This window comes from Adiantum capillus-veneris, chromosome 18, assembly GCF_014529385.1.
Source record: "Adiantum capillus-veneris isolate H3 chromosome 18, ASM1452938v2, whole genome shotgun sequence".
Taxonomy (NCBI): Eukaryota; Viridiplantae; Streptophyta; class Polypodiopsida; order Polypodiales; family Pteridaceae; genus Adiantum; species Adiantum capillus-veneris.
This window is the reverse complement of record NC_140948.1, coordinates 125,890,213-125,912,901: the sequence shown is the minus strand read 5'-3', so window position 1 is coordinate 125,912,901 and position 22,689 is coordinate 125,890,213. Positions and strand designations below refer to the sequence as shown.

General features: G+C 47.1%; 1 protein-coding gene across 3 annotated transcripts in view; it reads left to right on the top strand.

The window, feature by feature from the left end:
• Positions 1-22,689, top strand: part of LOC147436370 (FKBP-like peptidyl-prolyl cis-trans isomerase family protein) — a 66,800-nt gene that overhangs the window by 28,005 nt on the left and 16,106 nt on the right. For 2 of the 3 annotated variants that reach the window (XM_086489287.1, XM_086489286.1), the window contains one exon: positions 5,583-5,705. The exons of the other annotated variant lie outside the window; for it this stretch is intronic. In XM_086489287.1, coding sequence (XP_086345413.1) covers positions 5,583-5,705 — 123 coding nt within the window. The remainder of the gene's footprint in view (positions 1-5,582; positions 5,706-22,689) is intronic. 3 annotated transcript variants of the gene reach the window in all.

The following is a 22,689-nucleotide window of genomic DNA, read 5'->3' as shown; positions in this document are numbered from 1 at the left end:
TCAGCATCGCCACCATCTTCCCATACCTGGCGTTTTTCTCCCACAGCAGCAACATCGCCATCAAGTCCATTGGCCTGGTGTTTTCCCGCGACAACCACACTCAACCTTAGCGTTTTGGGATCGTTAAGCATCTGCATGATCAGCGTTTTCTTCAGCAAATTCAGCAATCACTAATGCTAGGAGAAGCCACCAGATTTTCAGCATTTGTAGCGTTTTCTCAGCAGATATATCTCAGCTTTTGCAGCATTTTCAGCATGTGATCTGCCCTAAAAACGCAGCCTAGCAGATACGGAACCTCAACGTTTTTACCCTCAACACGACCCCCGAACAAACAGTCATTTTCAGCCATGAAAAAAACAAGAAGCAGTTATTTTCAGCCACCAAGACAACCACGAACTCAGCCATAGAAGATCACAGATTTCAGCCTAAGTCGTCGTCATCACCGTCGTCATCATCGGCATAGTCCAAGTTGCGTCAGTCCATTGCATACACATTGTACACCTTTATGCAATCAAAGTTAGACCACTCTCGCCGACGAGAGAGGGGCCTTCGGAGGAGAGTTTTACAACCTCTCGAGTGTCGTATCTCTTCTCTCTCCTTCTCTCAGTCTCATTCACTTGCACGCACAATATCCACTCACTTTGTTCGTGATCATAACACTCTCTATAAGACGGAAAGCTCTCTCTTTCCCTAAGAACTAAAAGGAACCTTGAGCAAATAAAGATCACTAATCTTGAGAAAATACAGCATTCATTCCGTTGCACCTTACATCTTCTTTTAGGAGTCATCACTTACAGATACTCTCGGATTGCTTCCCGACGCCTTGTGCGACGGAAGAAGCGAGCTTACCTGGCTCAGATGGAGCGAGACTTATATTAGATGTTCTTGTGTAGGGACTCAGGAGAGGCATGGCGACTCTTTCATGAGCACTCCCCTCGCCCAGTGATTACTTCACCTGATGTGGGGCCAATATGCGACATAGTTAAGTACGGTTCCTGGACAGGAACCCCTTCCAAACCCTATAGAGCCATGCCCAACTACGAGCACCTTCTTTACCACTCGGATGGTACAGAGGGCCATTGACAGGATGAGGACCGGCAGGGCATATGATCATGACGGTCTAGTAGCGGAGCACTTTATACATGCTAGGGATATGTTGATGGAGGTTCTTGTAGTTTTGTTCAATCGTGCCATGTGTGAGGGGTTACGTGAGACTTGGAGGTTGTCTACTATTGTGCCTATCTTCAAGGCAGGTGATCCTACAGAGCCTGCCGCACTATTCTGGCTGGACACACATTGGCACAGTTGTATGCATCCATTCTTGAGCAACACTTGAGTGATTGGGTAGAGGGTGAGGGTGTACGAGCAAAGGGTCAAGCCGGTTTCAGGAGGGGTTTCTCCACTCTTGATCATATTCTGACACTCAGAGCCATCATTGAGGAGGGCAGGTCACGTGGGAGGCGGATTTATTGTAGCTTTATGGATTGGGTAGAGGGTGAGGGTGTACGAGCAAAGGGTCAAGCCGGTTTCAGGAGGGGTTTCTCCACTCTTGATCATATTCTCACACTCAGAGCCATCATTGAGGAGGGCAGGTCACGTGGGAGGCGGATTTATTGTAGCTTTATGGATTTCCGCACAGCATTTGACATGGTACCGATAGCTCGATTGATGCACAGACTGTAGGAGATGGGGGTGCCCATAGAGTTGATTTGGGGGAATATGGCTTCGAATAGATCAGTGATGGGACATATACGCACTCCGAAAGGGGTATCTGATTTAGTTCACTACTATTGGGTGGAAACAGGGCTGCCCATTGTCTCCTACTCTATTTGGTATGTATGTTGATGAGGTGTCTGATTACATTGACAGAGAGGGTGACAGAGGTGCCCAGCTGGCAAGGACATGGATCTCATTGTTGTTATATGCTGATGATATTGCATTGATATCTGACTCACCAGAGGGTATGCAACGACACTTGGAGGCACTACACAGTTTGGTAGAGGACAGTAGATTGTGTGTAAACCTTGTTAAAACCAAGGTTATGGTGTTTAACACCACACCACAGTGGATCAGGAGATCAACACCTACTTTCACGTATGGTCAGGAGATTGTGGAGTATACAGATGCATACACTTACCCAGGGGTAGTCTTTATTGGGCCGAGATTTTCTTTGAGAAGAGCAGCAGAGACTAGATTGACTAGAGCTTATGCGGCTTTGGGAGGATTGGAGAGGATGTGTTCGTAGGTTCAGTTCCAGGAACCTAGGACAAAGTTATGGCTCTTTGATACTTTGGTTGCCTCTACTATGCTATATGGGGTGCAGGTTTGGGGACCTTCTGTAGGCCAGGAAGGCTGGAGACGTATGGAGAGGCCCTTGGTATCTATTGTCTCTCGACTGATTAGAGCCAAGGCCTCCTCCGTACCGCATGATATCATTCGAGCGGAGTTAGCTGCCCCCCCCTATGGAGATTGAGGCGCTTACCAGATTAGTCTCCTTTATACATAGCCTATGGGATACTACCAGAGATAGATATGCCAAGTTGGCCCTAGAGTCCTCCAAACAGTTAGCTCTACAAGGGAATACATCATGCTGGTATGCACAAATGACATCATGGTTTCAGACACATGGCTTCATCATGCACAGGCTGCCTCCTTTTCTTGTACTCTCTACAGGCACCGTTGATGTCTCTGACACGGGTGGAGATTACTAGACTCATTCGTCAGAATTTGACCCAGCTCGACATGAGGAGGACATGGATAGAGCCGGTACAGGAGTTGGGCACGAAGATGGCTTTCTATGGAGAGCATCTTCTCCACCTCACATGGGATGGGTTTGTGATTCGACCTAGCTATATGGACACACATCTTTCTCATGGTTTGCGTTGTGCCATTGGTCAGATACGCACATCCTCAAATCAGCTTGAGATTGAGACTGGCAGATTCTGAGGGATACCAGCAGATAGCAGGAGAGCCAGAGACAGAGTTACATTACATATGCCATTGCACAATGTACTATGAGATACGAGGCTGTTTCCATTGTCTATTTAGAGAGGGTTTTGGGCCTCTATTTAGGGTCATGAGTTATGAGGATCAGAGATGTCTTGGACTGTATCTACTTGAGTTACACAGGCATAGAGACACTTTATTGAGAAGAGTTGGAGAGAGACAATTCCAGAGACAGATTACAGATTTCTTTACGCTAGATATTGGACACCTAGAGGAGCAGCCACCATTGGAGAGCTCTGCCCGAACTCATACTACCACTACTGGCATTCTCATAGACCGAGCATTGGAGCTAGGGAGATCCAGACGACCGCGATTGACGAGAGGAGCTACACAATATCAACGGAGATTACAGCAGAGCATTCGAGCCATACTTTCTCGATGTCCAGAGTGCGGATGAGGATGGATCCCCCCCCCCCCCCCCCCCCCCCCCCCCCCCTCCCCTTCTCTCATTGTACTACACTACAGAGTGTACTTGGCACCTTTTGTATTAGCTGGCACAACCATACGGCCCCGGTTTGTAGTAGTTGTATTTTTGTTTCAGTTCTTTTTTGATTCCGGACATGGTATCAAATTCACTATGTTGTAACAGCTTGATCTCATAGGTCATTTTGGCCTTTTGAAGACGTTAATATATCATTTCATCTCTCTCTCTCTCTCTCTCTCCCCTTTGTCTCTACGCTTCCACATCGTCGACTTTGACACTTATAAAGTGTGCGCGTGCGCGCACGTGTTTTTGAGACCTAGTTCTACCCCTACTATTGGGCACCGACAACGTTAGTGGGGATGTCGTACTATTTAGTTAATTTTATGTAGTGCTATTTAGTTAATTTTAACGCTTCTCTTAGTTCTAGGCTTCATTATGGCTAAGTCTGCCCTTGATCTCCGGAGTCATGACAGAAACTCAGCACGCTGAACTTTGTGTTGATGTATGCTCATGTGTGTGTGCGTGTGGTGTGTGTTGTGTTTGGGAGCATATGTTTGTACCTAGTTCTACACCCACTATTGGGCACTGACGACGTTAGTGGGGATGTCCTGGTATTTAGTCAATACTATGCATGATGGAGATGATGGTTATATTGTCTCGTGGGTGACTACCATGAGTCTATACCTTGCACTTTCCTTCAAGGGTGAATCTGGGTATATCCTGGATTCATCTAGGTATATATAAAATTTTATGTAGTCACGCCAAACGCCTTGCGGGCCCGCCAAAACAGAATGCTATTTCTTGACCCCGTTTCATAAAGCTATGACTGAAACTAGGTCTGCTAAACTTCGTGTCACGTCGTGTGTGTGTGTGTGTGTGTGAGAGAGAGAGAGAGAGAGAGAGAGAGAGAGAGAGAGAGAGAGAGAGAGAGAGAGAGAGAGAGAGAGAGAGAGAGAGAGAGAGAGCATATATTGGGGCCTAGTTCTATACACAGTATTGGGCATTGACAATGCTAGTTGGGCTGTTATAGTATTTACTTAACACCATTGTAGTCACACGATACGCCGTTTTGGGCCTGTCAAAACAGAAGGCTGTTTCTTAACCCCGTCTTGGGACAGCCGAAACTACTAGGCAAAAAAATGTGCCCCACTTTTGATATCATAACAAGTTTCATTTCACTGGCCTGATTTTTTCAAATATGTGTCTCTATGCTTTCTCTCTGTGTGTCTGTTCTCTCTGCTTTGTGTTAACTTCTTGTGGCTCTAAAGGTATGTGTGTGGGTATTTGGTTTTTTGTGTGGCTGTGTGTGTGAATCATGTGCTGCTCACGAGTCATGAGGTCAAATTGTTTGTTCATTATCTTGGATTTTTAATCCTACAACACCACCATTTCTTGACCGTTCCAGTGTGCAACTCCAAACACCGGCTTTTGTATTTTCGTTTCCACCGTTTCCGTTTCAGGTGGGCGAATATGGATATTATGCATGAGGGTCTAGATTACCCTATGGGAGATTACCGTGATTCCATACCTTGCACTTTCCTTAAAGGTGAATCTGGGCTTATCCTGGATTCATCTAAGTATAAACTGTCATATTTCAATCTTTGTGGGTTCCTTGCCAATTGCAATTTTTCCTGCACTGGCAACAGTGATGCTTTGTATCTTTACATCTCATATAAAGGGGTGGGGAACAGGAGAAGGAAAGGGGGATTGCATGTAGGTGAGAGCCTAGAGGGCCCAGGGGACACCACAACTTTAAGGAGGCTCAATGAGATACCAATGCCAGCAGGAAGAGTGGGCTGAGGTGGTCTTTTCTAATTGATGCTTGATGGCTGTGCATCAGATTGGTTTGAGGGAGGGATATTGGAACTATCTTTTCAACACATTTATCATTAACACTGGGAGCACCATGCATTGAACGACTTTGAAATGACATCCTTGTTTGGTGTGAACTTCAGAATGCTTGATGCACGTAATAAAGAGTATCATTTGGCATATTCTCTTTAGCCTTTGGAGTATGAACCATATTTTAATGTTTCCAGTCATCGAGGGCTATCTGGTAAGCATACTTTCTGCACTTTTTAACCTTTAGCTGTGTAAAAGGATGGTGAATCTTGAGATCATGTTAGGTTAGAAACGTTTTTGCATATTTCAGGTGGCTATACATTATTATGCTAGGCTTGCAGCAAAACAAGGTTGGCGATTTGACTCCACATATGACCACAAGGATAATACTGGTGCTCCAGAGCCATTTGTTTTTACCATTGGATCTGGAATAGTAAGGTTCGATCCATTTATCCTTATGATATGATTTTGTGCTGTGCTCAGATGCCCTGTACTGCTAGATACTTTTAAAGGTCAAAGTAGGTCAGCTGAGTCCTTGGTCCAGAACATTGGCTTATCAAATTATGGTTCAAAATGAGCAGAAGCTCTTTCAGGTGCACTTCATAGTTAGACACAAGGTATTGTTTCCTGAAACAGATTCCGCTGGTTGCTTTACAAGAGAAACAACCTTTAGTTCTAGTGGGCCAGGTTCAGTCACATAACAAAACCGCTCTGCAGACACTTATATGCCTGTGCATGATTGATGAACACTCTTTGTGCATCCTTGTCAGAGGTATGCTAATGAAGCTAATAGCATGACTCTGCAGCGACCTAATGCTTGAACATTGGGCACCAATGTTGTAAAATCGGTGCACTTACGTAAACTTTAAAAAAGGCTAAGTGATTCAAAATTGACTGTTCAACGTTTCCCATGACCACTCAGAGCTTTGCAGGGAATTGTGAATAAGGGTGGAGGTTTTGGTTTTGTGGCTGAGCTGCACTATATGTTTAATAGGGAGGCATCACTGTTTGTTTTGCGGGATAGACCATAAGGGAGGCAGTTGCATATTTCTCCAATTTTATCTGGTGGCAAAAGTCGATTCCAATAATATGATCCTAAGTCTGTAGTGTCAAGTTGGGCCTCTCCTGGGCATCAAAGGTTATAGTGTCAAAGTGGCAGCTCTCTCCGGGTATATCTCCCTCCTCTACTACCAGTCCCTGACGGCTGAGGATAAATAACAAGTGGCCTGTCCACGTGGCATGAGAAAAATCCCCCCCCCCCCCGGGCGAACCCAGCCCACCCAGAGCAGGCGAGCAATCGAGCAGGGTTCATGCGTAGCTGTTGGAAGCTCTACATTCGCTGCACTTCTGTTGCGATGGAAAACTCTCTCAAAGCTGCTCTCACGCTCTCTCTCACACTTGCCTTGCCACGTGGCGATAGCCACTTGTTATTTATTCAAAGCCAGTCCCTGATTGCAAGAGACAATCCCTGCATGGCAAGGGAGAAAATGTAGAGGGCAATAACCCTAGAGCTTATTGCAGATGAGTGTGCACCTCTGCGAGGAGGGAGAGAGAGAGAAATGAAATGAAATGTTATATTAACGTCTTCAGAAGGCCAGAATGACCTATGAGTCCTCCGCAGTCGTGGGCGTCTGGATCTCCCTAGCTCGGTCGCTCGGTCGATCAGTGTGCCTGTGGTGTGAGGCGGTGAGCTCTCCTGTGGTAATAGCTCCTCCGGGTGTCCAGTGTCTGCTCTTAAGAAGTCCGTGATCCGTCTCTGAGACTGGCTGGCCTCTCCCCTCATCAGGCTCTCTCTGTGTCTGCGCAACTCGAGCAAAAACAGACCCAAGCATCTCTGATCCTCGTATTGCATGACCCTGGAGAGTGGTCCGAAGCCCTCTTTGAACAAGCAGTGGGAGCGGCCGCGCATCTCGTAGTAGACGGGGCAGTGGCATGTGTAGTGCAACTCTGTCTCAGGCTCCAGGTCACAGAGGAGGCATGTCATGGCGTCTGCTGGTACTTTGCTGTATCTCCCAGTCTCGATCCTCCCAGTCTCAATCCGCAGCTGGTGTGAAGATGTGCGTATCTGGCCAATAGCACATCGTATCCCATGAGACAAGTGGGTGTCCATGTATCTGGGTCTCGTCACAAAACCGTCCTCCGTAAGTTGGAGAAGATGCTCTCTGTAGAAAGCCATCTTCGTGCCCAGCTCCTGTGCTGGCTGTATTCATGTCCTCCTTGTGTCTAGCCGAGTCAGGTCCTGGCGGATGAGCCTGGTGATCTCGGACTGTGTGAGAGTTAGAGAGGGTGCATCCAGTGAGTATTGGAAGGGGGGCAGTCTGTCTATGTTGAACCCATGCGCCTGAAACCATGATGTCATCTCCCCATACTAGCATGCTGTATCTCCTTGCATGGCTAACTGTGGAGAGGACTCAAGTGCAAGGCGGGCATATCTGTTTTTGGGAAGTTCCCACATGCGGTGTATGAAGGAGTGTGATCTGGTGAGCGTCTCAACCACTAGTGGGGGGGCAGCTAGCTTTACTCGGATAATGGCACGTGATACTGAGGCCTTGGCTCTATTGAGCCGTGAGATCATAAAGACTAGTGGCTTCTCCATGGCCCCCCATCCATCAGTGCGACCTGTCCTCCCATGATGGTCCAATGAAGGTCCCCAAATCTCAGCTCCATAGAGCAAGGCAGAAGCCACCAGGGTGTCAAAGAGCCAGAGCTTCGTCCGAGGCTCCTGAAACTGAACATGTGGACACATCCTCTCCAATCTACCCAATGTTGCATGGGTGGACTCTGGTCAATCTAGTCTCTGTTGCTCTTCTCAATGAAGATGCTGGTCCACTAAAAACCGCTCCAAGGTAGGTGTAAGCATCTATATACTCCACTATCTCCTGGCCGTATGTGAATGCGGACGCTGACCTCCTGATCCACTGTCGGGTGGTATTAAATACATAGTTACATGGGACGGCAGGTCGGGGTTGGGGACGGGGACGGGATGGCAAAAGTCAGGAAACGGGGACGGGGATCGGAACGACAAAAAAAAGAGAGTTTTTTTGGCATTTTTTGACCTACATACATGCCACACACATAGAGCATCACTTTGACCACAAATTTACACTAAATAGACCAAAGAACACGAGTCATATAGGCGGAAATGTGCTAATAAAACATCGATGGATACAAAATGAAAAGTGCATGCCATAAGGGCTCAAGAGTCAAAAAGCCTAAAGGACTTAGGACAAGCCTCAAGGATAAACAAAAAGTACAAAGGCCTATGTAGTAGGTAGAGTTGTACGACGTAGACTCAAGAGTCTAGACTCGAGAGTGATCAATGATCATCAAACTCAAGAAGTGCTCGCTTGGTGAATCTCCATATCGTCGTCGTAGTCGAGGTCGTTAGCGACGTATGAGGCCTCGGGAGGCTCGCATTGAGGCTCGAAGTCCTCCTCTAGCTCCTCCAAAAGTGTATCGGCCATAGATGGATTCTCTTGTGCCATCTCCCACTCAACGAAGGGATCTGCCTTGTGTGTGACGCTCTTGGCAAGCATGCGCAAGTTAGCGCTCACAAACACCAAATCATTGGTCCTCTCGACCCCAAGGCGATTCCTCTTTTCGAGGCAATGTGGCTTTACACACTCATAGTTGCTCCAAGCAACTAGTGGTACATGCTTGGCTAAGGACACGAACAGCCAAGCACTACAAATGTGGGCCATTTCCTCCATAGTCCTCCCACCACAAAACCGAGCCAATCTTGTTGCGATCAACCTGTGCATCTACACATCCATAGGAGCCCTTCTTTTGCCTGTAGTTGAGTAGCTCTTCTCTAATCTTGGGCCTAGTGTCACTGCTAGGCTCAAGGCGCTCCAATGTAAGCCGCCATCCTTTGCTCACCTCCTTGTCGGTCTCTTGACACCTTCCCTGAAACTCAAGGTCAAGCACATAAGCTGCGGCATGAAGTGGAGAGTAGTATCCATTCGACCTCGACTCACACAAGCCATGAATCTCCGCATAGTGAACAGGGTCAGGCACAAGCTTCTCAAGTGCCTCTGTCATCCGATCCATGGCTTCGTAGACTTTGCCAATGCATGGCTGCAAGCCATCCACAACTTGAAGTAGGTGTAGAATAGGCTTGACCATGGTGTCAAGAGTCTTCACCTCCCCTACCAAGCGGCTTCGTTGGCCCATTCTCGGCATTTCAATCCTGTTGCTGATGTAGACTCCGACATGGCCTGGAACTCATCACTGAGAAAGAGGCCCCTTAAGGCTCCGCCACATGTAGACAAGCGGCTTAGCATAAGCCAATTGAATGCAAATCTTGTCTCTGAATATTTGAGCAAGGACAAGTGGCTCCTCTTTGAGAGTTCATGGCGCACTTTTTGATGGTTGAGCACAAAGGAGACAATTCGAGAGGCGTCACCAATGGTGGGTGAAATCCATGACAAGTTCCCTATGTCCTTGAGGAGGTTATTGAGGCAATGCGCCATGCAAAATGTGACATGGATGCTGGGATACATGCCCTCAATGATAGCCCCGGTTGCCCTATTTGACGCCTCTCCATCTGCAACCATACAAAGGACATTCTCCGGGCCGGTGATCTCTATGGTGCTTGTCCACTCCGCAGCAAGCATCTCCGCGGCCTTGCCACTATCGGATGCATCATGTGACTCCACAAAGTACATCTCCCCCCGAGAGTAGGCCACCACTCTGTGGATGGACCGCTTGCGGGTGTCGCTACATCCATCTACAAGGAGAGAGACGCCATTGGTCTCCCACAAATCCTTTGTTGCTTGGGCCGCTTGCTCCACGGCAAGCTTCTCTTTGTCAAGGAGTGTGGTACGAAGCCTCTCCGATGAAGGTGGCACATAAGAGGAGCCATATTCCCCTATTTTCGTAACCATGGTTCGAAAGTATGGAGACCTATCCACACAAAATAGAGCATGTTGTGTTAGTATGGAGAGTCGAAAGTCGAGACCCCATAATGAATACAAAATGGGAGATTGCAATGTGTATATGCCAAGGGAAACTCACCGCGAAGCATGGAAGGCAATGTGGTCGTGGAAGAAGAATCGGGCAATCGACCTATCCACCTCTTCCTTCAATTTAGGATTCCAATTTTCGTTGAGGGTGCTTTGGCGATGCACAACGGAAGAGGACGGTGTAGATGCATTTGTCTTGAACGCTTGAGAGCTGTTGTCAAGGTTGGCTTCCCTTTGCTCTCGCGGTGTTGTTGCGGCGGAGGGATCAACGGCAACAAAACGGCCCCTCTTGGCCGCTTCCGCGACCTCATGCACCGTGAGCTTCTCAAGAAGATCCAACCTCTTCTCGGGAGTTACTCGAGGAAAAAACTTCACCTTGTGACCAGATTCATGAAGAAGATGGGCTCGCACTTTGTTTGCACCACCCATTCTCTTGTACGGGCATAGCTTGCATGTTCATGGTCTTGCACCGCCACCTTTGCCACGCGTGCTAGAGTCGACTTCATCCCACCACGACCATGTTTGCACAAGGGGCCTCCTTCGAGAAGAGTCGGCTTGAGAAGTGGAGTTGGCTTGAGATGACATGATGGTGGAGAGAGAGTAGAGCTTAGAAGTTAGAGGAGTTAGAGGAGCTAATAGCTTAGAAGTTAGAGGAGAGCTTGTGTGGAGAGAGAGTAGAGGAGAGCTTCAAAGTTGAGAGGGTAGAAGAGGGAGAGAGTGGAGACTCAAGAGTAGGTGTAGAGTGTAGAAGGCTTAGAAGCCTCTAGAAGGTAGACCGTACGGCGTAGAGTCGTAGAGCGACGTAGACTCCGAGTAGAGAGGAGAGCTTGAGGGAAGAGGAGGCCCAAGGGGGCTTTTATAGCCTCCCAAGGGCCAACCCCCCCCCCCCCCCCCCCCCCCCCCCCCCCCTCCCCCAAAAATATGGTCGCTGGCTGCAACTGACCGTTTTCAACGATCAGTTTTTTCAAAATTCAAAAAATGTAAGCCGCCTAATTTTTTCCGTTCCCGGCCGTCCCCCGTCCCCGGCCATTCCCGACCGTTCCCGGTCGTCCCCGGTCCGTCGGCTGCCTACGACCCCGTCGATCGGACAGACTTCCTTCCGTCCCCGGCTGTCCCTGACCCAGTTTCGGGCGTCCCCCGGCCCTAGGGCCCGTCCTCCCCGTCCCCTGTAACCCATGACCTTGGTTTTACCAAGGTTGACAGACAAACCACTTTCATGGGCAAACCTATGCAAAGCATCCAAGTGACGTTGCATCCGGTTCGGAGAGTCGGAGATCAACACAGTATCATCAGCATATAACAATAGTGGAATCCATGTTCCTGCCAGTTGTGCACCTCTATCACCATCTCTCTCAATGTAGTCAGAAACCTCATCCACATACATACCAAACAGAGTAGGAGAGAGTGGGCAACCCTGCTTCTCCCCAATAGTGGAATGAACCGCTGTAGATAGGCCCTCTAAGGTGCGTACATGCCCCACTACTGACCTGTATAGTGCCATGACCCCCCAAATGAGCTCTGTGGGTACCCCCATCTCCTGTAATCTGCGCATCAATCTAGCTCTGGGTACTGTGTCAAATGCTTTGCGGAAGTCCACAAAGCTGCAATAGATGTGTCTCCCATGTGATCTGCCCTCCTCAATGACGGCTCTGAGCGTCAAGATATGGTCAAGAGTAGAAAAACCTCTCCTGAATCGTGCCTACCCAGCTGTGCGTATCCCCTCCCTCTTTGCCCATCTACTCATCTGCTGCTCAAGAATGGATGCGTACAATTGTGCCAACGTGTGTCCGATCATGATAATGCGATACTTCCCAGGCTCCATAGGGTCTCCTGACTTGAAGATAGGTACAATAGTAGATAGGCGCCAAGTATCAGGCAAGCCCTCACACATGGCACGTTAAACATAACTGCTAGGAGCTCTGCTAGTAGATCTTTGGCATGAATGAAGTGGCTGATGCTCTCCCAGTCCTCATCCTGTCAATGGCCTTCCTCACCATCCTGTCAATGGCCTTCCTCACCATCTTAGCGGCGAAAAAAGCACATGTGTGGGGGCATGGATCGGGGGGGGGGGGGGGGTTCGGGAAGGGGTTGTTGTCCAAGAACTGTGTAGAGAGATGATACGTACTGGCCCTAGGCCTCTGTAGAGGTAATGGCGGGGGGGGGGGGGGGGGGGGGGGGGGGGGGGGGGGGGGGGGGGGGGGGGGGGAGTGCTCATGAAAGAGCCGCCATGCCTCACGTGAGTCTTGACTCAAGAATAGCTGGTATAGATCCTGCTCTAGGCGAGCCACAAATGCCCTTTTCTTCCGCCGCACTAGGCGTCGGAAGTCAATCTGTGACTGTCTGTGAGTGATGGCCCCCAAAAGCACCTCCCTCTGAAGTCTAGCTCTGGTCTTGCGGCATTCCTCATCATAAAGTTGTTCTGGGGCATGCTCCCAGAACGGCGTCTCTGCTCAGGTTGTGTGTGTGGGTATGCCTCAGCTGTTGCATCATGTAACGTCTGTGTTAGTATAATAGTAAGCTCCTCCAAAGGTCGCCGTGGCTCTTCTGTACACAAGCGTCTGTAGATCCCATCGATGTATACAGAGTCCGGTCTCCTGCGTGAAGGTGTAGCGTTGTTGCCTGTGGCCTGTGTGCTACGCTAAACTCGAAAGAGATGGTCAACGACAAAAGAACATGGTCCATTGCCACATGAACAGGTCTGGGTCCAATCGTGAGGTCCTGGATACTAGGGATGAGACTCGGTTGTGCCATGAGATAATCCACTGTGCTAGCTCCATGTCTGTGTGGAAAGCATGTAAAACCCCCCGCATCGGGAAATCTTTGTAGGCTATTCAAGATGACCAATCCATGTGCAGTCACCATGTCTATCAAGTGTCGTCCATACTCAGTATGCTCCCCATCCTGTGGTAGTCCGGATAAGCCCGTCACTGCAACATCCAACTCTCTCAGCATCTCCTTTGAAGTATCATAAAAAACTGTCTGATGATGGGCAGTCCTAGCATTGAAATCCCCTAGAATGATGATGTCACCATCTCTAGAGAACTCCCAAATGTCATCATCCAAAATAGAAAAGGGGGATTGTCCTCTGGATAGTGCATACACTGACATACTCGGGGAAAAGTAGCAAATAGCAATGTGAAGATATCTGCCTGTCTCTGCTCTCAATCTCACCCACATATACCTAGCTTGATCTTCCCTGCGAGCTATATGTATCAATGGCTGCAACTCCTCCCTGAATAACACTACCACTCCACCTGAGCCTCGCCCTCTGTGCTCTGATCGTGTCTCCTGTCTACATGCGGTCTCCCATCTGTATCCACTAATGTGAGGCATAGACTGCCCATGGGCCTGATGTGTCTCAGAGTAGAAGATGATATCTCTTCCACTAAAACTTTCCTCAAAAGCACCCACATCTAGACGCATAGATCCATTACAATTCCAAGTAGCAACTTTGAGTGTGGTCGCATAGGTCTCACACTGTCATGTGGAGCGTGGCTCCAATATCACCACTCTTCCATCTCGGTAAAAAGCGATCTTACCTTTTTCCCTTGCGGCTCTAATGTCTGGCTTTACCTCCTACGTATGAGCTATCTGTGAGAGGGTAAGGTCATCCCCGAGGAAGATGCCCGTTTTCTTAAGAGTTGGTCTCTTCTTCAAAAAGTCCTTTGCTTCCATGGAGGGAAAACGAAGGATGAGTGCCCTTTCTTTCGAGGTTTCCCCCTTGCTCCCATTTTTCTTGTTGCCCACTCTCCAAGCTCTTGAGTGCATCGGCTCATGAACCCCCATCAAAGCCATGAGTTCTTTTACCTCTTTGTCCACATTATCTTTGTCTTTAAGACCGCAAATCCTCACATGTAGAGAGCGCATACGCCTTCTTTGCTCCTCTTAAGTGTCAGGTTAATGATGGTGGGTGTGGACGTAGTTGTTTCGTTGCTTTTCCCTTTCTTGGTAACCTCAATCCACTTCTCGGCCTCATCTGCCTTCTGTTGAGTCTTTGTGATAATGTCCACCCAAGAGGTCGTCATTTCTTTGTGCTGCTCTTCCCCCTCTTTGATGGCTCTCACTTGCTCTTTGATTGTGTTTAGCTCTTCTATTACTGAAGGTTGCAATTCTCTCTCTTCAAGTGTATTTCGTGATCGTGTCTCTGCGAGCTCCCACTTGAGTGATGCAATCTCTTCGTCTTGGGCCGTCACACGATCTCCCAGTGTAACTATCTTGCTTTCTTGGGCCAACAAGCGTTCGTCGAGCATTTTTATTGTGCCCAATAAGTTGTGGTTGATCTTGTTAATTGTTTCGGTCATTTCTTCTTTGCACTTTTGAACTGCATCCTCTAAAGGGTCAAGCTTATCGTTCTGTTTCCTCATCCTTGGTCGCCGCAAAAAAAAAAAAAAAAAAAAAAAAAAAAAAAAAAAAACTGCTTTGGCTCAGCAATAACCTGGCAGCAAGTGAGCATCCACAACCCGATGCGGGTAAATTCACAACCTTAGCCCACTGCAGACATTAGCAATAGAGCAAAATAAGATGAAGGGCATTGCGTCCGCTGTCCTGCATTGAACCTGTCAAGCCTTCCAAACATACAGTTCGCAGCCCCTTGGATTGGGAAAGTTCACGGCTAAACAGTCAACCCCGCAGGGCGCAACGCATATACTCCTGCCAGAGACAAGAGACGCACCCCCAGCGGGGTCTGCTCCTGATTTTGCACCTGAATGGAAACAAATACACACGGCCCCCAGCTGGGTCAGCACGCGGCTCTGATAAGCCCCCTCTGTGGGACTGGCCTGCGACCTGCGTTGTACGCGAACACCCTGTAAGCAGAGGGCGCAACCCTGCTGGCTGCTATCGGAAAACCTGCACCTGCTACCTTTGCGTCTCCACAGCCCTGCGCGTCTGTTGCCCTACGTGCTCGGCAGCCCCTACACGATCTGTTGCCTTGCGCGAGGGGTTGCCTACTTGCCTGCTCACAATGCGTCGTCCACAGCCAAAGGCCTTGCTGCCCGCGTACGCAGAGAGAGAGAGAGAGAGAGAGAGAGAGAGAGAGAGAGAGAGAGAGAGAGAGAGAGAGAGAGAGAGAGAGAGAGAGAGAGAGAGAGAGAGAGAGAGAGAGAGAGAGAGAGAGAGAGAGAGAGAGAGCTTTGGAACAAAGGAGGAGGGAGTGGTCCTACCCAAAATGCTGGCTATGATTGCATATGAGAATGAACGCTACAAAGGTTGCAGGGGGGTCCCTCTATAGGGTCTTCCTTCTTGTTAGTGTACCGGCTACACGCGTCGACTACTAACGCTTGTCCTGTAGGAGGGACAAGGCTCGGGCTCTCCACCTAGGTGTGGAGGGAATGATGAGAAAGCTCTCGTTGCTGGGCTATATGTAGTGGCTTGCTTGCCCACACTAGCCCGCGGCCGCTTACGAACTCCGTCATAGGGGCCCTCACCCTTGAACCTCTCTGGTGGGCGGGCTCAATGCCCGGATAGGCCTCTTGGTAGCATTATTGGCTGCGTAACATTACACCCCACCCCCCCTCGAAGAAGAGCTTTCGTTCTCAAAAATAAGAAACTGGGAAAATTTCTTGGTAATAGTGCTACAACTTTCTCAAGTAGATGCATCCTTGTTTTTGTCCTTCCACTTTACTAGAATCTCTTTGTAAGCTGTGTGCCTGGTATGGCATTCCCTTGATCCAAAAATCTTTTCAGATTCATGTGGAACTACGGGTAGCTGTACGAGCTCCACCAAGAGCTCAGGAGAAACTACATTCTCGTGTGGATGAAGGAACTCCTTCAACCTGCTAACATGAAATAACGGATGCACTTGAGAGTTCTCTGGCAACTCAAGTTTGTAAACTGCGTCTCCAATCTTCTTAAGGATTTTAAAAGGTCTACAATAACGTTAGAAAAGTTTAACACACTTTCATGTCTCCATGGTTTTTGATTGTGCAGGAAGTCTTAAGAAAACAATCTCACCTTCTTCAAAGGTGACATGTCTACCCCTTTTGTAGCACATATCTTGGCATGATCGCTTACACTACGGATGCGTTCTTTTGCTGTTTTCAACATCATGTCATTCATGTCTTCAAGGAAGTCCTTGATGGACTGAATCTTCTCCTCCTCTAGCCCTATAGCCAAAGGAGATCTAGTTGAAAACCATATATCACCCATAGGAAATCTAGGCTGAAAACCATATAACAATATGAATGGTGTTAAACTTGTAGCCGAATGTTTGGAGCATTATGAACGGTGTGAAACTTGTAGCCAAATGTTGTAAGCAAACTCCAAATGTGGTAGATATTCCTCCCCGTTGGATCGTTTCTTACCCACATGAGAGTGTAACTTTTCCTCTAAATTTGGTTGACTCTCTCTTTGACCATCATACAGCGGATGATCAGCCATACTCGTAACAAAAGTAGTATCTACGTTTGGAAGACTTGCTTCCAAAAGTGATTGTTGAATTTTCTTTCTCTATCTGACACTCCATGTGCGGAATTTAGCTAAGGAGGACTCGTGTGGGTACACCCTACGCTAGCAGATAACATCAAAAGCATTTCCAGCTTAGGAAAATTTCAGTGCAAAGCAGAATTAGCCATTCACGGCTACATGTATGAAATTTCAGCCAATAGGCCTATGAGTTTATGCATTTTTTTGCAACAGTATAGTATCTAGGATATGAACAGCGTATGCTGTTTCGGATTCATGTTCTTGTGATTGTTCAAAAATAATAAGAAATCTCCTTCAAGGGGGGTCCTTCCCATCTTCTAGTCCCTAGTGCTGTGTTTGTCTTCTACGTCATTACTTCTTTATCTTTATGTATGGAATCTCATATGAAAAGCTTGATTAATTTGGAAGTATTAAGTGCACGCTTCCGTTTTTGTGACAGTGGTATCGGAGCAAGGTCTTCTCGTTTCCTTTCTTAAGGAGAGATGATCCTTGGTAGAAAAAATACCCATCATGGCAGGACAAACAGAAGAGCTTGAGCGGCTCAGGCAGCAAATGGCAGAATTGCAAGTTGCTCTTGCTCAACCAGAAGTGCAAAAAGTGCTTAAAGACCCTTGAAAACGGGAAAGCAACGATAGTGGAAGAGCCACCTCAAAATCCCTCAGTACCAACTCAGGGAATACCTCAGAGACCCCCAACACGGCCCTAGAGGGACCCTATAGTAGGAACCTCTCGACAGCATGAAGAAGAAGAAGACGTTCAAAGCTTGATGTTAAATTCGAATGTTATAATGGAAAGAGGATCAATATGACGGCTCTTTCTTTTATTTGACAATTCGAGGTGGCCTTTGTTGAAGGTAATTTTCAGAGCGCTCAAAACTACGCCATGTTAGCATGTATTTGAAAGATACATCTAGCAACTAGTGGCTTACCACAATTTTCGAGAAATGCAAACCCAAAGATTGGGAGGAGTTTAATAAGGAGTTTTATGCTGAGTCCCTTCCGCTCGACTTTACGGATGATGTGAAAAAAGAATGAGATTGGTCCTCCCAAAGAGAGCACGGAGCTTTGTCTGACTATGTCGACAAATTCTGGGCGGTCCTCCTTAAGGTTACTCCTTATATGAAAATTTTTGATGCAGAGAAGATGCGCAAGTTTGAAGCGGGACTCCAGCCATGACTTCAAAAAGTATGAAACTTTACCCCCGAAACACTCTTTAAATTATGATGCAGTCCGCCCTGATAGCTGGTAACTTGCATTCGAAAGGAACTCCTCATAAGCAAGAGTTTAGTACCTTAGTAGAAGGCTCTCACTACTTAGGCAGAAACCCCCACTTGAAAGCAGCCAACCCAATGGCCCAGAAAAGAAGCCGGAGGGAGCAAAGAAAAGTAAATTCCTCACCCCCTCTCAGTTAAAGGAGTACATGGAACTGGGCAAATGTTTCTATTGTGGCGAGAAAGGCCACAGGAAACTAGATTGCCCACAACTTAAGAAAGATTCTCCTCCTCGTGCATCAAATTTAGTACCTGGCGTACAAGCCAACACCAGGAAGGAGAAAGGAAAAAAACAGCTACTCAAAGGGTGGGGCAACTTGAATGGGCAAAGAGTATTGATCCTGTTAGATCCAGGCTCCACCAACAACTTCATCTCATTGAATACCTCAGAATCTCTTGGTCTCTCTACCGAGAGATTGGGAACTCCAATCAGTTTAGGATCAGCCTTTGAAGGCATGAATACGAATTCCACTCCTATCCAAGGACGATTGAATTTGAAGATCGGAAGTACTCTGATCGAGAGTCTTTCCTAGTTGCCTGTTATCTTGGGTATGCCCTTGCATTACGAAATCCATCCCATCTCGGACTATGTAAGCAAGAAAATGTCCTTTTCCTTTAAAGAGCAGCAGTAGATATAGATGCAAGTACTAGTGATTGGCCTATTCCTATGGTCTGCCACATCACTATCAAAAGAGAAATAGTAAAGTGTTTTTTTGCTTACTTGACTTTTGTCAAAGTTAGAGAGATGAGTGCTGAAAATGTATTGTCGAATTTAGATAAAGATTGGCTAACTTTTATCAATCAATATAAAGATTGTTTTACTGACACCCTTCCAACTAAATTACCTCGTGAGAGATCGGAAGATCATTGTATTGATCTAATTCCAAGTAGCTCACCTCCAAATTAGCCAAACTATCGGGTTAGTCTATTGCAACAAGAAGAAATCCTTAAACAAAGTAAATGAACTTCTCGAGATAGAAACATAACCATTATACTTAATTAACTTGGCATAACATTACTTTGCAAGAGAGAGAATTAGAGAACTTGACAACAATTGAGGACCGGATTTATGTGGAGCCGGTCCCCCCTCCAAAAGGCTTTTGTATTATAGCTTCTCCCATAAAGAGAGACTTGATACAATACAAGCTTTCTGTTCCTTGAGACCTTGGTGCAATGAAGATAGAGAGCTTCATGCACCACAATTATGCCCATAATTTGCTAAATGAAAGCATTAACTTGTTCTTGGCCTCAATCCCAAGACCTCAAACACCTCAAAGGTGGAGAGAGCTAGCAGGGAATGAGGGTAGGGAAGAGGAAGAATAAGTAACTTACGAGAAAGAGATAATCTCCTCACTTGTATTACTCTTGTAGCTTAGCATAGCATAGTAGCATAGTAATAGAGATGAAGAAGATGGAAAGCTTGCAATTTGGAGCATTGCTCTTGGTTGGATTTGCATTCCATAGCCAAGAGTTGTTGGTGTAGGCTCTCAACTTCTCAAGCTTGGAGAAGGAGATGGAGTTCTTGCTCAACACACCATGAGAATGAGTGTGTGTGTGTGTGTATGTAAGAGAGAGAGTATATGGTCAAGCTACCCCCTCCTTGCTTGGATCGACTCCTCTTGCTAGCTCAAGCTTGAAGTTAATTGGACCTTCTCTAGACTAGCCAATCACATTCATTAGACATATGAATCAACCATGGTAGCATTTGGACAAGTGTCCTCTTTTCCCCTTTCAGAGAGAGGGCTTGAAAAATGTTTAAACAATTAATTAAGTAAACTAAATTCTCTTCGGACCCCTTTAGAGGTCAACCAATAGGCTTTAGGCACTACATGAGGGCAGCATGTGTAGGTGCTTGACATGTTTCCTTGTTGCCTCTTAGGTCTTGGGCTTCCCTTGTGTGAGTGTATGTGTGTTCTCTCTCATGCCCCTAGCTTTAGGGCTCGCCCACCTTCTTGTAGGGATCATGTTGACTTTGGAACACCTCTCCCCTTGAGCACTTTAGTCATGATGAAACCGGCCCGTAGGGCGGTAGGCGTTGGCTTTCACCCGAAATTCTTTACTTTAAACACACACACAGAGCACTTTACAAAGAGAACCTGCGACGGGAGTTAACACTTGAATACACACACGGCTCGGAAGCTAGAATGCTCCGAGCAGACGCCGACAACCTGTAGGCCCCAAAATTGGCGCCCCTTTCGGTATTTCTTTATTCTTTAGGAGGGTAAATTACAAGGTAAGGTCCTGGGAATCCTTCACGTGTATCCACCTAGATACCATTTGATTTGGCCAAATTTCGGCAGCATAACAGCCCCAAAACTTGCGCGAAACCAATTCCCCTGCTGGAACTCGCTTGCACTGTCGTATACCCTCTGATTCCTATCCAAAAACAGTAAATTCAGCACGCTGTATTTACTGGTTTTTGCCCTGTTTTCAGCCCCAAACAGTCCCCTAACTGTCCTTTGCCAGTGGGGCACGATTCCCAATGATCCTGGCGATCGTATGGCTGAAAAACAGTCAAATTACAGCGCATACACAGTGCTGATTTTGCACCTGTACGGTGAGGTTATGACCCTCACCAGTGCCTGCTTTGGAGCAGCAGTTAGCTACCCCTGTTCCTGCTCAAGGAGGCTCTTGCCTCAGCACAAAAGCATGAACCCACACAACTGTACATCAGTCAAATGAGTAGCCCTCTTGTGGGGCATCACATAACTGCACGTAGGGGAGAAAGAGAGCAGTATGTAGCGTGCGGGGCATCACTCCGGTCACCATACTGTGCATAGAGGGCAAGGTAAGCATTCCATAGCTTCTGTACGTGTTGCAATCCGCCTGTGGCTGAAAATGGCGCCCCCTTTGTTGATATGCAGCTCGTTTTTGCCTCCCAGAGTGGCAGAATCGCTCACAAGCTGACACGTCGCCCAGTTTCCGAGTTTGGGCTTTCCCTGCTAAAAATATCTCAACCGGTGCGTCAGTTGACTTCGCGGCAGAGTTGTAAAGTGTTCCCCTAGTCATACCGAAGGTAATGACGTGAACACATTTCGTGGCCCAAAATAAGAGTTCCCTAAATTTTAGGAGATGCTTCCGTTGGGCTCCCACTGGTCTTCTGACCATCTATCCTCATTGGGACCGCATCCAAAAATGCAATGTGGCCCAACTGTCGGATACTTTTGGTCGGTAGTCCCACCTTGACTTTACGCCTTAATTGAGTTCACTTCCTAGTATCCACCAACTTGCTAAGTGCGACGGGGGGGACCTATATGATCTTGCTCTGAGCCTAGACATCCTCTTACCATACGAATTCCAGTGCCGACCCCTTCCCGTATGCGGGTGAATCTACCGTTCACATTGGCCATACAATGTCCGACCGTTTGCTACTTCAAAAAGAGGGTCTTAAACAAATAAAATAAACCCCATTGGAAAGAAACCAACAACCAAGGTTAGCAGTTGCCACATCTCTGTGACATGGTTAATAACTGCCACGTCCTCGTGACATACCCCCCTCTTGAAATCGCAAACGTCCTCGATTGCATACCATAAATACACGCCACTGATGATCTTGTGCTATCAACACTCTTTTATCATCGCATGTATCCGCAAGAAAGGTCGTAACATACATAGATACAAATGACTTAATGAGGCCTTCATACTTTTGCCATTTCTATCTATGGCACTGAATTCATATGTACATTCGATGTACTAGCTCTATCATTACCCCTCCTTTGCACACGTTGGGTTGGGGCATAAGTAGGCTGTAACCCAAAGGCTTCAAGGTAAAGCTGCAATACATTTGGTGACTCTGACAGTTCATGCTCTTCCATCCACTTTGCATCCATAGGCGGATAGTTCTTGAACTTCACCAAATAGCGTCTTGCAACTTGTCCTTTAACTTTTCTGTCCTTATGTGCCAAAACTTGCTCAGGTACCAGGATCTCATCAAGTTCCTCAACTTCTGGCTGATCCTCAACTGGCATATCTTCTGGCACATCACCCACGAAGGGTCTTAGAAGACTCACGTGAAACGCATTATGAATCTTCCATGCATCAGGCAATTTCAGCCTGTAAGCCACATCGTTGATCTTGTCAAGCACTTGAAAAGGCCCATAGTAACGCATGCTGAGCTTAGGAAACAGCCGTTCCTTGCCCTTCATCTTCTTTAACCTTGCCTTTTCGAACCTTAAGAGAACCCAATCACCAGGTGATAGTAACAATTCACGACGGTGACGATCAGTAGCCTTTTTCTGTTTTGCCTGAGTTTTCTCCAAGGCAACTTTAATCTTCTTATACATCTCATCCATGTTCTCAACATATCGATCTGCCTCAAAGATCTTGTCCTTTGTATGCAAAATGGGAGGAACCTTTTTGCCGCCTTCAACAATTTCAAAAGGTGCTTTGCCAGTAGACGAATGCACCGTATTATTGTACGCATACTCAAGCATAGGCAAATACTGTTCCCATTTGCCCTTATTATCTGACACATAGCATTTCAGCAGATCTAAGACAGTAGAATTGGCCTCTTCTGACTGTCCATCAGTTTGTGGATGAAACGAAGACGAGAACTTGAGCGTAGTACCCATGTTCTCAAACAATCCTCTCCAGAACAAACTGGTCATGCGAGGATCACGATCACTGATAATCGATTGTGGCATACCATGGTACTTAAACACATTGTACATGAACAAGCGTGCCATCTGATCAGATTTTATCTTCTTCTTGACAGGGATAAAATGGGCCTGCTTGCTGAACCTGCAGATAATGGTCCATAT